At 46.8% G+C, this 14,526-nt stretch overlaps 1 protein-coding gene across 1 annotated transcript; it reads left to right on the forward strand.

The window, feature by feature from the left end:
* The first annotated feature begins 8,004 nt into the window (after positions 1-8,004).
* LOC127341169 (ABC transporter C family member 3) lies at positions 8,005-14,071 on the forward strand. Its single transcript, XM_051366945.2, has 10 exons — positions 8,005-10,608; positions 10,682-10,768; positions 10,849-11,490; positions 11,573-11,737; positions 11,816-12,110; positions 12,216-12,430; positions 12,639-12,944; positions 13,055-13,118; positions 13,295-13,534; positions 13,636-14,071. The coding sequence occupies exons 1-10, from the start codon at positions 8,191-8,193 to the stop codon at positions 13,731-13,733; spliced, it is 4,530 nt and encodes a 1,509-aa protein (XP_051222905.1). The 5' UTR covers positions 8,005-8,190; the 3' UTR covers positions 13,734-14,071.
* Positions 14,072-14,526: the final 455 nt, after the last annotated feature.

Consider the following 14,526-nt stretch of genomic DNA (forward strand, 5'->3'; position numbering starts at 1 on the left):
CTCAAACTTACGTTCTGGTGATTTTTGGCGATTTTGCGCGTGACGAACCAGAAACAGTAAACAAGATTGCAAATCTCCCAAATACCACTTTCTTACCATTAGAGGCAATTCTTGGCACAAAAACAAAACAAACATGATAAGGAGAGGTTGCTACAGTAGTAACAACTTCCAAGACACAACAAAACAGTAGCAAAATAAACACATGGGTTATCTCCCAAGAAGTGCTTTCTTTATAGCCATTAAGATGGGCTCAGTAATTTTAATGATGCTCGCGCAAGAAATAAGAGTTGAAGCAAAAGAGAGCATCAAAAGCAAATAAGAAACACTTTTAAGTCTAACCCACTTCCTATGAAAAGGAATCTTGCAAATAAACAAGTCATGTAAGCATAATGCAACAAGCATAGAAAGGCAACACAAGCGCAACTTCAAGATTCTCAACATAAAGAGGGGAAACTTAATATTATTAAGATGCATATAACCATGTTTCCCTCTCTCATAATAACTTTCAGTAGCATCATGAACAAACTCAACAATATAACTATCACATGAAACATTCTTATCATGAGCTACATGCATAAAATTATTACTCTCCACATAAGCATAGTCATTACTATTAATTGTAGTGGGAGCAAATTCAATAAAATAGCTATCATTATTATTCTCATCACCATAATCATCATATATAGGAGGCATATTGTAATCATAATTAATTTTCCCCTCAATAGTAGGTGCACTGAAAATATGATAGTCATCATTGTAATCATCATATATAGGAGGCAAAGTATCATCAAAGAAAATTTTCTCCTCAAAACTTGGGGGACTAAAAATATCACAACCAGCTTCCCCAAGCTTAAATTCTTCCATAGCATTAGCAATAATAGTATTCAAAGAGTTCATGCTAATAACATTGCTACAACTATTTTGCAAACAAAGTTCCATGGGCTTTTTAATTCTCTCTTCAAACACATCATGTCCTAATTCAATATAAAGTTCATAAAGATCTCTAATTTTTTTGTTGTTTTCCATTAAGCCTAACTAGTGAAAATAAAAATAAGAGACAAAAAGATAAAATTGCAGAATCTAAAGGAGATACCTTCGAGCACTCACACACCGGCAACAGTACTAGGAAATAGCTTAGTAGTCGGAGAATGTGAATACTTTTTACCTTACCTCACCGGCAACGGCGCCGGAAAATAGCTTGATGTCTACGCACGCTTCTATTCCTGTAGACAGTGTTGGCCTCCAAGAGCAGAGGTTTGTAGAACAGTAGCAAGTTTCCCTTAAGTGAATCACCCAAGGTTTATCGAACTCAGGGAGGTAGAGGTCAGAGATATCCCTCTCGAACAACCCTGCAATTAAGATACAAGAAGTCTCTTGTGTCCCCAACACACCTAATACACTTGTCAGATGTATAGGTGCACTAGTTCGGCGAAGAGATATTAAAACGCAGGTGGTATAGATGGTGGTAAACGGTAATTGCGATCTGAAGTAAATATTGCAGGAAGTAAAGATGCAGTAAAACAGTAAATAAGCGATGTTTGCAGTATTTGGAAACAAGGTCTAGGGATCCTACTTTCACTAGTGGCCACTCTCAACATTGCTATCATAATTGAATGCAAATATAAGCACTTCATCATACTACTCTCCTGTTGGATAAAGAACTCAAATTCATTGGGCAAGTGTGCAAAAGCACACCTCAAAGGCGTATTCCCAAGTACTAATAAACACCCCACACTGTCACCGTGAGCATTCATATGAGGTACTAACACACCACAATTCATAAGGGAGTTACACACGGCGCACACACTGTCACCATTACACCGAGGTCACAGTAACTCCAAAGTTCACATAATAAAACACTTGAATAGCATATGACATCTAGATTGTAAAGCCTATGATAACATAGATGAACAAATAAGTGCTACTCTCAAACACTCTCTTGTTGGATAACAAACACCATTCATTATGTAGGACTACAAGAGCTCCCTCAAGCCGGAGTAAACAAGCTCCACAACATCCGGAGTTCATATTAAAGTAACCTCTAGAGTGCATAATAGACAAGAGTAACATCTACATATTCATAAAGATCACACCATGGGATAGAGAGATGAACCACATAGCTACCGGTAGAGCCCTCAGCCTCGGGGGAGAACTACTCCCTCCTCATCATAGGAGACAGCAACGGCGATGAAGATGGCAGTGGTGTCGATGGAGATGACTCCGGGGGCAATTCCCCGTCCCGGCGGCGTGCCAGAACAGAGACTTTTGTCCCCCGAAACGGATTTTCGCGATGGCGGCGGAGCCCCTGGAGTCTTTCTGGAATATCATCGATTCTTTAGGGTTTTCGCGACGGAAAGAATATATAGGCGAAGGGGCGATGTCGGTGGAGTCCCGAGGTGGGGTCCCCACCTGGCGGCGCGGCCAAGGGGTGGCTCGCGCCCCCTAGGGTGTGGGCTCCTCGCGGCCCCCCTTCGTCTCTCCTTCGGACTCCGTGAAGCCACTGGAAAAATAGGAACGTGGCCTTTTGTTTCGTCCAATTTCGAGAATATTTCCTGTGTAGGATTTCTGAAACCAAAAACAGCAGAAAATAGGAACTGGCGCTTCGGCATCTTGTTAATAGGTTAGTCCCGGAAAATGCATAAAAACATTATAAAGTGTGAGCAAAACATGTAGGTATTGTCATAAAACTAGCATGGAACATCAGAAATTATAGATACGTTGGAGACGTATCAAACATCACCGCCCACAAAACCATTGTATTCTACTCGTGCAACAGACATGGCTCTGATACCACTGATGGGGTTCGTTGCATAGAAAACAAAAAATTTCCTACCGCAAAGACGAATAAATCCAAGATCTAATCTATGGAACACCCAAGATCTAATCTACAAGATCGAAGCAACGAGATAGAGATGAGACTAACCCTCGAAGATTCCAAAGCTTACGAGATTAATCTCGTTGTTGGTGTAGACGATCGTTCCGGTGCTGCAATCCGGCAGCACTTCCATACTCGATCGCGCGTACGGTGTCGATGAAGCTCCTTCCTCTCCCCGTTCCAGCGGGCAGCGGAGGTGTGGTATATCTCCTCCAAGTTCCAGCAGCACGACGGCGTGGTGGTGGAGGTGGAGGAAGAAAACTGTAGGGCTTTGCCTAAGCCGGAGCAGCGTATGGTGGAGGAGAGAGGCGGCCAGAGGAGGGGCTAATGATGGGATGGGTGGCCGGCCACCCCCTCCCCTCTTTATATAGGGGGCCAGGTCGGTGGGGTGGCCCCCCTTCCCATCTAGGGTTAGGGGGGCGGCGGCCAAGTGGGGGGAGAGGGATTTCCTCCCCCCCAAGTTGATCCCCCCTAGGGAAACCCTAGGGGTTGGCCGGCCTGGGCCTTGGGGGGCAAGTGCCCCCGGCCCATTAGGTCAGGGAGCATCCCCTCGGCCCATGCTAGCCCTCCTAGTCCATGGGCCCCATGGTGGACCCCTCCGGAACCTTCTAGAACCTTCCAGTCAATCACCGGAAAAATCCCGAACTTTTCTGAAACCCAGAAATCAACTTCCCTTATATGAATCTTATTCTCCGGACTATTCCGGACCTCCTCGTGACATCCTGGATCACATCCGAGACTCCGAACAAACTTCGTCTCCATACCATATTCAAATCTACTTATGCGACATCGAACCTTAAGCGCGTCACCCTACGGTTCGCGAACTATGCAGACATGGTCGAGACTCCTCTCCGAGCAATAACCAATAGCGGGATCTGGAGATCCATAATGGCTCCCACATATTCAACGATGACTTAGTGATCGATTGAACCATTTACATACGATGCCAATTCCCTTTGTCACACGATATTTTACTTGTCCGAGGTTTGATCATCGGTATCTCCATACCTCGTTCAACCTCGTTACCGACAAGTACTCTTTACTCGTACCGTGGTATGTCATCTCTTATGATCAAATCATATGCTTGCAAGCTAATCAGACGACATTCCACCGAGAGGGCCCAGAGTATATCTATCCGTCATCAGGATGGACAAATCCCACTATCGATCCATATGCCTCAACTCACACTTTCTAAATACTTAATCCCATGTTTATAACCACCCATTTACGCAATGGCGTTTGATGTAATCAAAGTATCCTTCCGGTGTAAGTGATTTACATGATCTCATGGTCGAAGGACTAAGACAACTATGTATCGAAAGCTTATAGCAATTTGAACTTAATGACTTGATCTTATGCTACGCTCATTTGGGTGTGTGTCCATTATATCATTCAACCAATGACATAACCTTGTTATTAATAACATCCAATGTTCATGATCACGAAACCATGATCATCCATTAATCAACAAGGTAGTTATACAAGAGGCTTACTAGGGACTCATTGTTTACATAACACACATGTATCAATGTTTCGGTTAATACAATTATAGCATGGTATGCAAACATTTATCATAAACACAAAGATATTATAATAACCACTTTATTATTGCCTCTTGGACATATCTCCAATAGGTCTAGGGTTTCCGGATATGTATGTTACGAGGGTGATCCTTGTTGGGGCTAGACCAGTACGCTTCTCGGTTTGGTGGTTCCAACAACGATGTCTTTCTATGTCCTCTCTGCGTCCTCTCTACGTCCTCATGGCGGGGCCAAGTTCTCAGCGAAAGCTTCACATGCCAATGGCCGTTGCTGGCAACGGCGACACCTGCGGGTGTCGTCCACTTGTTGAAGTCATCATCATGGAGATACCCCTTTTCTTGTTTGATGGACTCGACTCCTCCGCTTCAATCTGCTCCTCCAGGTGTCCTCACCTAGTGTGAGCTCCTCTTGCAATGTCTTCCGAATCACCCTTTGATCATCTGGTGTCACAACCCTGCAACAATCTTAGTGTGGCTGCATATACACAACGTGTCCTTTGGTTGCTCGTGGCCATCCTAGTGCCTAGGGGGCTTGGTAGTTCGGCATAACGCCATATTTGATGGCGGCGATTTCTCCCCACTACTTTTGTTCGATGTTGGTTGTTTGGTTCGTGACTAGGCTATGCTCTAGGGTTGGTGGTTTGGGGTCTAGGCGAAAGCTTTAATTTGTATGACCTTGGTCTCTATCGCCGATGATGACGTGTTGTTGCGTCATTCACCTTCTTGGCGACGTCGACGCAAGCATCCCTTCTTTGGGTTCTCATGGCCCATTAGGTTGCTGGCCCATCGTCTAGTTTCCTTGGGCAGCTATGTTGGTGAGGTGGAGGTTTGTTGGTTTAGACAGGAAGCTCCGTGCAACAGAAGACATGGCTCCTTCAATCTTGATTAAGCTAGCTTAGTTCTACTTGGCTATTTGTAGCCCTCTGTTCTTTCTTCTTTGTTTGTTCTGTAGAGCTAGAATCCCATCATGTTTATGTTTGTTGTCCTGGCCGGTTGATGACTTATTTAATTTAAAGAACGGCTCATTTCGAACCATTAGTTTAAAAAATCATTTATGTGACCTCATCTAGCGTGATATTCTCCCATGCCTTCACCAAAGCTTAATTTAATCATTTATGTAATTCACTTTGTTTTTTTTTCCTTTTAATCCCTTCTTGCATTGAGAAGTATCAAACACGTCGTCCATGCCCATAGATTCACAATATTCATCTTGAGAATCATATTTATCAAGTGGCACATCTAGATTGAATTCTAAATCTTGCATCCTGCTCACATAGGAAACGAAGAGTGCTATGCAAATCAAAAACTACACAATAAGATAAACAACAATTACTAAATCTTGCACGAATTTGGCACATATATACATCTAAAGTATAAGCATGAACACGAGTTTGAACATATTTGGTGATTCACCGAACACGTTGTGGGCATCAACGTTGATCACGTTAGAGGTGGCAGTCGTGGACGCCACAGGGGTAACAGTCGTCGGTGGAGCCGCATGATGAGCTGTGAGGCTCGTTAGCTTTCTTCCTTCGTGGAGGCCTTGTCGTGGTCGACTTGGCGTGGAGACAACGCCCGCCCCTCCTTTTTTTTTGGGTATACCTTCTTTTGGAGCATCTCTTGCTGAAGCCCAAACCGGCTTCAGAGGACCAAAAATGCACCGCTAACGCCTAGGCCGACTCTAGCCGAAGCCCAAAAAGGGCTAAAGGAGAAAAAATAAGAGTGGTCCCTAAAACGAGAGGCACCTCTCTCATATTTCCTCCCCGCCCAACTCGATCCCAAAAAATTGAGCTCCCACCGACTGGCTGCCTCTCCCGCCAAGTCCGCCGTCCGTCATCGTCGACACCACCGTTCTCCCCTCCCCGGCCGGAATGGCACCAGTTCTCATCCCCGCATGTCCGCTAGAGTTTTCCGTCGGCAATTCGCCACCCGATTTGAACCCCACGACGCCACGATGTCGCCAAAGAGGTTGGGTAATACCGGTGCGGCCGACGGTAGTGACAACCAAGGCCACGGGCAAGTCCTCGACTGTGGGCAAGCCGTGCGATCGAGATTGGGGTTTCCGAATTGGATTCTTCGCACACTCAAGGGCTTGACGATCTCCACTTCGGTGAGGGTTATAGTTACGACGGTGCCTACGCCGAGGAAGAAGAGTCCGCGGAAGTGGTGGCCGTGGAAGATGAGGCCGATGACGTGGTGACCAAGGTGGCGGCGCCAAAAGACAATGTAAATGCCAAGAGCAAGAGGTCCGCCAACTATAGCGAAGAAGAAGATGTTGCATTGTTCCATGCTTGGATGAATGTGTCGTTCGATGCATCGGTTGGCATGAATCAATGCACAGATAAGTTTTGGCAAAGAATTGAGGAGAGCTACCTCTAGTTGGTCAACATTCCATCATGCATACCGAACCCAAGGCTCTCTTAGTCATCGTTGGGGCACAATCCTTGAGTATTGCAATAGATGGACGATGTCGTTGAGTAGGTGACCAGTGCACCACCGAGTGGTGTGCCAATCACCCGATATGGACCTATTCAACAAGACATATACAACCACCACAACAAGAAAGGTGGCCACAAACTAGAGGGCAATGATAAGTGGCTTAAAAGAAACTATGAGACCACACCAAAGATGGCGAGAATTAGCAGGGGCATTGATGTTGATGATAATGAAGAATAAGAAGACCTCAAAAGGAGGCAGAAGGTGCCAAAATAGCAAAAGAGAAGAAGAAAAGGGGAGGTCTGGCAGCCTATAAGGATGAGTTCAATGCTATCACTGAAAACAAGAAAGCATTGGCGACCGAACGCAAAGAGGACAAGGAGGCTAGGTGGAGGGAGCTCAAAGCTCTTGAGGACGAGAAGTGGCGGTCCAAGTTGGCGGTGGAGGAAAAGAAGGAAGGCACTACATGAAAAAAGAATGGCGAAGGAGAAGAAGATAGAAGAGTAAAGGCTTGCACTTGAGGTGGAGAAGTTGGTCAAGGAGAGGGAGGATGCCGACCCGGCACCATCATGTTCATGAACCCTAGCTCATTGGATGATAAAGCTAGGGTATATTGGAAGATCACCCGGGCAAAGATCTTGGCCTGAGAGAGTGGTGGTGGTGGTGGTGTTTGAGGTGGTCGAGGAAGTGGTGGCCGGGGTGGTGGTGGCCTCGACAACATATACATGCCATGTTGTGCTTTTGGATCAAATTTGATCAATTTGTTGTTATTGGAATAATATGTATGCATGTTTGAACTTTGTATGTTCGAGATGTTTGCACCTTTAAGATTTAGGGGTTCCAATCTGGCAGACATCATTTAGAGGAGCAAAAATATTCTTCTCTATTTTACTTCGCCGTTTGCTCCTCTAAATTTTTGGGCATCGGCTATGAGATGTTCTTAGGTATCCGCTAAAAATGATCAAAGAAGTTGTAACATTTTAGGGTTTCAGTCTTTAGAATTGTTTTCCTCGTTTAAATGATTTGGTTTGTTCATGTAAAAAAAAATGATTTGACTTGTAAGATATAGTCCTTGTGAACTACTCCGTATTCATGTGTGTCAATCCACCTCTATAATCTCAAGCCGGCCATCTTGATCCACCATAACCCCTATTTACCTCTACCTCTCCGTCCGTCAGACCCCAAGGAGTCGAGCGAGCCGCAGCCGCCGTGCCATCGATCGCGACCTGTGCACCCAGCGACCAATGGCGGGCGCGGCGGTGACGCCCGTGTCGCGTCACCGGCGACTATTTAACTCCGTGCTCCCCTACCCGCTCCACTCAGTCAGCCACCCGTCTCCATGTCCATGCCCACCGCGGCCGCGCCCTCGTCGTGGCCCTTGGCGGCATCGATGGCGGCGGGTCACGCCGACCAGCAGCCTCTGCCCATATTCCTGTGCCCGGTCATCCTCCACGGCGTGGGTGCCGCAGTCCACCTCCTGCTCGCCCTCGCCATCGCCAGCCAGCTCATCTTCGCCGCCCGCAACCGCCGCGGGAAGGAACCGGCGGCGGCGAGAGGCGGCGGGTTCCGGTGGGCCCGGCTAGCGGTGCGCGCCACGTCGGCTCTGGCGGCGTCCGAGGTCTTCCTCGCCGCGTACTCCCTGGTTTCCTGGTACCTCGACAACACCCGCGGGGGCGGCGGAGCCGCGGGGTGGCGGGCGCCCGATGCGGTGGCGGACCAGGCGGACGCCGTGTCCCGCGCGGTGGCGTGGCTGCTGCTCGCGGCGTACCTGCAGCTCGAGTACCGCGGCCGCGGGGAGGAGCGTTTCCCGGCGCTGCTCAGGCTCTGGTGGGCGCTCTTCCTGCTGCTCTCGGTGCTGGCCGTCGCCGTCCACGCGGCGACGGGCCTCCAGTACAGACTGCCCGTGCCCCCGCTGTCATGGGCGCGCGACGCCGTCTCGGTCCTCGCGGGCGCGGTGCTGCTCGTCGCCGGGTTCTCGGCCAAGAGCGAGGCGGCGAGCGGCTCTGTTTCAGAGGAGCCTCTGCTCAGCGGCGCGAACAGGACGGCCGGCGACACCATCGACGCTTCCATGTTTACAGGCGCCGGCTTCCTCAGCTTCCTCACGTTTTCCTGGATGTGGCCACTGCTAGCCGTCGGCCACAGGAAGACGCTTGATCTCGCCGACGTCCCGGACCTTGACCACGGAGACAGCGTGGCCGGCCTGCTCCCGTCGTTCAAGGCGAACCTCGACGCGCTCACCGGCGACGGCTCCGGTGGCCAGAAGGTCACGGCGTTCAAACTCACCCGGGCCATAGTGCGCACCGTGTGGTGGCACATCGTGGTGACCGGGCTCTATGCTCTGATCTACAGCCTGGCCATCTACGTTGGCCCATACCTCATCGACTCACTGGTACAGTACCTCAACGGCGACGAGAGGTACGCCGGCAAGGGGAAGCTCCTTGTTGTCACCTTCATCGCAGCTAAGGTGTTTGAGTGCTTGTCACAAAGGCACTGGTTCTTCCGGCTACAGCAAGCCGGGATACGAACAAGGTCTGTGCTTGTCTCCACCGTGTACCAGAAAGGGCTCTCCCTGTCCAGCAGCTCCAGACAGAGCCGCAGCAGCGGCGAGATGATCAACATCATCAGTGTAGATGCAGACCGCGTCGGGCTCTTCTCATGGTTCATGCACGACTTCTGGTTGGTGCCGCTCCAAGTATCCATGGCATTGTTCATCTTGTACTCCACCCTCGGGATTGCTTCGCTTGCGGCGCTCGGTGTCACCGTTATTGTCATGCTTGCCACTGTGCTTCCGATGCAAATGCAGGAGAAGTTCCAGGGGAAGCTGATGGATTGCAAGGATGTCAGGATGAAGGCGACATCTGAGATCCTGCGCAACATGAGGATTCTTAAACTGCAGGGGTGGGAGATGAAGTTCTTGTCCAAGATCATTGACCTGAGGAAGACAGAGGAAAGCTGGCTCAAGAAGTATCTTTACACGTCGACCATGACAACTTTCGTGTTCTGGGGTGCCCCGACCTTCGTAGCGGTGGTAACCTTCGGAGCCTGCATGCTCCTAGGGATACCATTGGACTCAGGGAAGGTGTTATCTGCATTGGCCACGTTCCGTGTCCTTCAAGAACCAATATACACCCTTCCCGACATGATCTCGATGTTTATTAAGACTAAGGTGTCTCTTGAGAGGATAGCATCTTTCCTGTGTCTCGAGGAGTTGCCGATGGATGCTGTGCAGAGGTTGCCAAGTGGTAACTCTGATGTCTCAGTTGAGGTCAGCAATGGGTGCTTCTCCTGGGACGCCTCATCTGAAGTACCAACGCTGACGGACCTGAACTTTCAAGCTCGCCACGGCATGCGGGTTGCAGTCTGTGGGATGGTCGGCTCTGGAAAATCAAGCTTGCTCTCTTCCATTCTTGGTGAGATGCCAAAGCTATCAGGAGAGGTCAAGGTTTGTGGAACAATGGCCTATGTCAGCCAGTTGGCATGGATACAGAGCGGCAAAATTCAGGACAACATACTGTTTGGCAAGGAGATGGACACTGAGAAGTATGACAGGGTCCTTGAGTCGTGTTCTCTGAAGAAAGACTTGGAGATATTACCATTCGGTGACGAGACAGTAATTGGAGAGCGAGGCATCAATCTTAGTGGCGGGCAGAAGCAAAGGATTCAGATAGCCCGAGCTTTGTATCAGGATGCCGACATCTATTTATTTGATGATCCGTTCAGCGCAGTCGATGCTCACACAGGCTCCCATCTCTTCAAGGTATAATACGATCATTTTTGTTTAATTAGAAGTTTTAGAATAACATGTTGCTTAAGGTTTCTACCATTTGCAGGAATGCTTGCTTGGGGCTTTGGGTTCAAAAACAGTGATTTATGTTACTCACCAGATTGAATTCCTTCCTGCAGCTGACCTTATTCTGGTGAAAATTTCGTTGCGCAAATTTCATCTAAATTTATTGCCGTATGCTTTTGGTTTCCTCATAAGAGAATTGTAATGTAGGTAATGAAAGGTGGGAGAATAGCACAAGCAGGCAAATATGATGAAATACTTAGCTCAGGGGAAGAGCTAATGGAACTGGTTGGCGCTCACCAAGATGCTCTCACAGCATTGGACGTGATTGATGTTGCTAATGGAGGCAGTGAGGCTCTCTCTTCTAGTGGTGCAGCAAGCCTTTCCAGGTCAGTGTCATCAGCTGAGGAGAATGATAAACAAAATGGTGAACAAGACTTTGGCAAGGTTCAAAGTGGGCAGCTGGTGCAGGAAGAGGAAAGGGAAAAGGGAAGGGTTGGGTTCTGGATCTACTGGAAGTACCTTACATTGTCTTATGGAGGAGCTCTTGTACCATTCGTGTTGATAGCTCAGATACTTTTTCAAGTACTTCAGATTGCTAGCAATTACTGGATGGCTTGGGCCTCTCCTGTGTCGAAGGATGTCGAGCCTCCAGTGAGCATGTCAACACTGATCAACGTCTTTGTCGCATTGGCTGGTGCAAGTTCGCTGTGCATCCTCATACGAGCACTGTTTCTTGTGACAGCTGCATACAAAACGGCAACTCTGTTATTCGGCAAGATGCATATGTCAATTTTCAGAGCTCCTATGTCTTTCTTCGATTCCACTCCAAGTGGGCGCATCTTGAATAGAGTAAGTCAGAACTTCCGCAAATTTCTTTGGAAGTTTAGTTTATTGGCTTCAACCATGCTCACACAAGCATTAAATTGTTTAGGCTTCAGCTGATCAAAGTGAAGTGGACACCAGCATTGCTCAACAGATGGGTTCAGTCGCATTTTCCATGATACAACTAGTTGGAATTATTGCTGTAATGTCTCAGGTTGCATGGCAGGTGTTTGTTGTTTTTGTTCCTCTAACTGTGGCCTGCTTCTGGTATCAGGTATTTTATTTAACCTATTTATTCTCCACGCTGTTTGAAGTGCAAAATTAGCATGTCATTGTATTTATATATTTGCAGCGCTACTACATTGATACAGCCAGAGAACTGCAAAGGCTGGTTGGGGTTTGCAAGGCTCCTATAATACAGCATTTTGCAGAATCCATTACTGGATCAGCAACCATCAGAAGCTTTGGCAAGGAAAATATGTTTGTATCAACTAATAGCCATCTAATGGATGCCTTCTCTCGACCTAAATTCTATAACGCTGCAGCAAGGGAGTGGCTTTGCTTCCGCTTGGATACGCTATCATGCCTTACATTTGCGTTCTCTTTGTTATTTCTGATCAGTCTACCGACTGGTTTCATTGATCCAGGTATGTTGTTACTTGATCGGAACAGTATTTATACTACATAGATGGTACTAGTAGATAGGATGTGAGTTTATATGTGCTTGTAACTAAATTACATCTTGCTTTCAGCAATTGCTGGTCTCGCTGTCACATATGGGCTTAATTTGAACACACTCCAAGCATTTGTAGTCTGGTGCATGTGCAGTTTGGAGAACAAGATTATATCTGTAGAAAGAATTCTGCAATATATAAGCATTCCAGAAGAGCCCCCTCTTTCAATGTCAGGAGATAAGTTGCCTTATAACTGGCCGTCAGAGGGAGTAATTGAGCTCCATAACCTCCATGTAAATGTCCTCATCCTTTTTCCTCCTGTTTACTTATTCTGTATTACCATGTTGTTCTGCAGAAGTTCTGTATCTTTCACACGGTGAGTGAGCTATCGATAAGATATCCAGTCTGATGGGCATGTGAATTGCAGCTTCAGTGCTTTGCCAAGCGCGTATAACAAGTATTCTAGACAACACAGATCTGTAACTTTTCAGTTTGATGCAGGTGAGATATGCTCCACAACTACCATTTGTTCTAAAGGGCCTTACAGTCACTTTTCCTGGAGCCATGAAGACTGGCATTGTTGGAAGAACAGGTAGTGGTAAATCAACTCTTATACAGGCCCTTTTCCGTATTGTGGATCCTACTATCGGTCAGATACTAGTAGACGGTGTCGACGTTTGCACCATTGGACTGCATGATCTGAGATCTAGACTGAGCATCATTCCACAAGACCCAACGATGTTCGAGGGAACTGTAAGGAGCAACATTGACCCTCTCGGAGAGTACAATGACAATCAAATTTGGGAGGTAGTTTCAATTTTTTCCCGGGCTTCATTTCTTGTCGGTCCTCAGATTCTCTTCACAACAATTGAAAACTCTTAGTAAACTTGTAGTCTGAATCTTTTGCTCCATTTCAGGCATTAGATAACTGTCAGCTAGGAGATGAGGTCAGGAAAAAGGAGCTGAAACTTGACTCACCAGGTCTGATAGAGTGATAATGTGATATGTATATTTTGAATCATGCAGTTGCAACTCTGATGCTGAAATAGCATTTCCTTCATGTTTTATATTTTTTTACTTCCAGAATTAAAAAACTGCAGCACATGCTACTGCATGTTTTCTGAAAACTGATTTTTTTTTGTGAATTTACCTTGCAGTGATAGAGAATGGAGAGAACTGGAGTGTGGGTCAGCGCCAGCTTGCCTGTCTTGGTAGAGTGATTCTGAAAAGGAGTAAGATACTGGTTCTGGACGAAGCCACTGCTTCAGTGGATACCGCGACAGACAACTTGATCCAGAAGACACTACGGGAGTATTTTTCGGAGGCGACGGTCATCACAATTGCGCATCGAATCACCTCGGTCCTCGACAGTGATATGGTCTTGCTTCTTGACAACGGTCAGCCATCATCCCTTCAAAAAAAAATCACAATCACGTCTTATTAATTTGTTTGGCGAAAAAATATGTTGGTCTGACAAACTGCATGCCAATCTTTGAAGGTGTTACCGTGGAGAGTGACACACCGGCCAGGTTGCTGGAGGATAAGTCGTCTCTGTTCTCAAAGCTTGTAGCAGAGTACACGATGAGGGCTACGTAGCAAACGAGTGAAAGCTCCGCGGCTTTTGTTGAGCTAGTCTGAATGTTGATAATGCAGAACAATTGCTGGTAGGAAGTATTAGCAGATCTGCCACGGATAACTTTTTGCGGCCATCGCTTGGTGGCCGAGGAATCGGGAGAGGAAGGGAGGGGGAAGGGAGGAAGGAGAGGCAACTGGGAGGGTGTGTTCGGGAGATAAGAGGGTTTGTTAGGATTAGGACCGCTGGGATAGACCACAATGGCTGTCGTCGCCGTGCATAGGTGCATGTACTGTACTTTTTTTTGGGTAGAATGATTAGAACTTACATTACAGATATATAAAAATATATAGACATGAAACATGGAGCTTAAATTTAAATACTCACTTAATGATCCGTAGTTGAAGATGATATTTTTCGAAATATGAAATACTCGTACGCTTGTTTGGCAACCCTCATTTCATTTTATTTGGTAGAAATAAAATGGAAGGACACGAATGCCATCATTTCACTTTTTTATTTGAATTCCAATCTCAAAAATCATGTTTGGGTGCCACAAGGACTGATCAAATGAAATGATTTGTACTCCAACTCCTTCAAAGTTTCAATTGAAATGATGGTTCCAATTTCATGACAGCCAAGCATAATTGCTATGGAATCTCGACTGAATTCCATAATTTCGGGGTGAAATGATGGCTACCTAATGAGCGCTTAGAGAAATTTTGAGCATTCCAATACCTGGATGTAATGGCACGACGGGTAAATTGTTCATGGAAAATTGACATGGTGGAATGGCACTACCCCAAACCTTCTTTG

The sequence above is a fragment of the Lolium perenne genome, chromosome 3 (genome assembly GCF_019359855.2).
Source record: "Lolium perenne isolate Kyuss_39 chromosome 3, Kyuss_2.0, whole genome shotgun sequence".
Lineage (NCBI taxonomy): Eukaryota > Viridiplantae > Streptophyta > Magnoliopsida > Poales > Poaceae > Lolium > Lolium perenne.

Coding starts and splice junctions, on each gene's coding strand:
- LOC127341169 (XM_051366945.2), top strand. CDS start 8,191: ATGTCCATGCCCACCGCGGCCGCGCCCTCGTCGTGGCCCTTGGCGGCA. Junction 12,431..12,638: donor TTGAGCTCCATAACCTCCAT/GTAAATGTCCTC, acceptor AGTTTGATGCAG/GTGAGATATGCTCCACAACT. Junction 13,119..13,294: donor GCTGAAACTTGACTCACCAG/GTCTGATAGAGT, acceptor TTTACCTTGCAG/TGATAGAGAATGGAGAGAAC.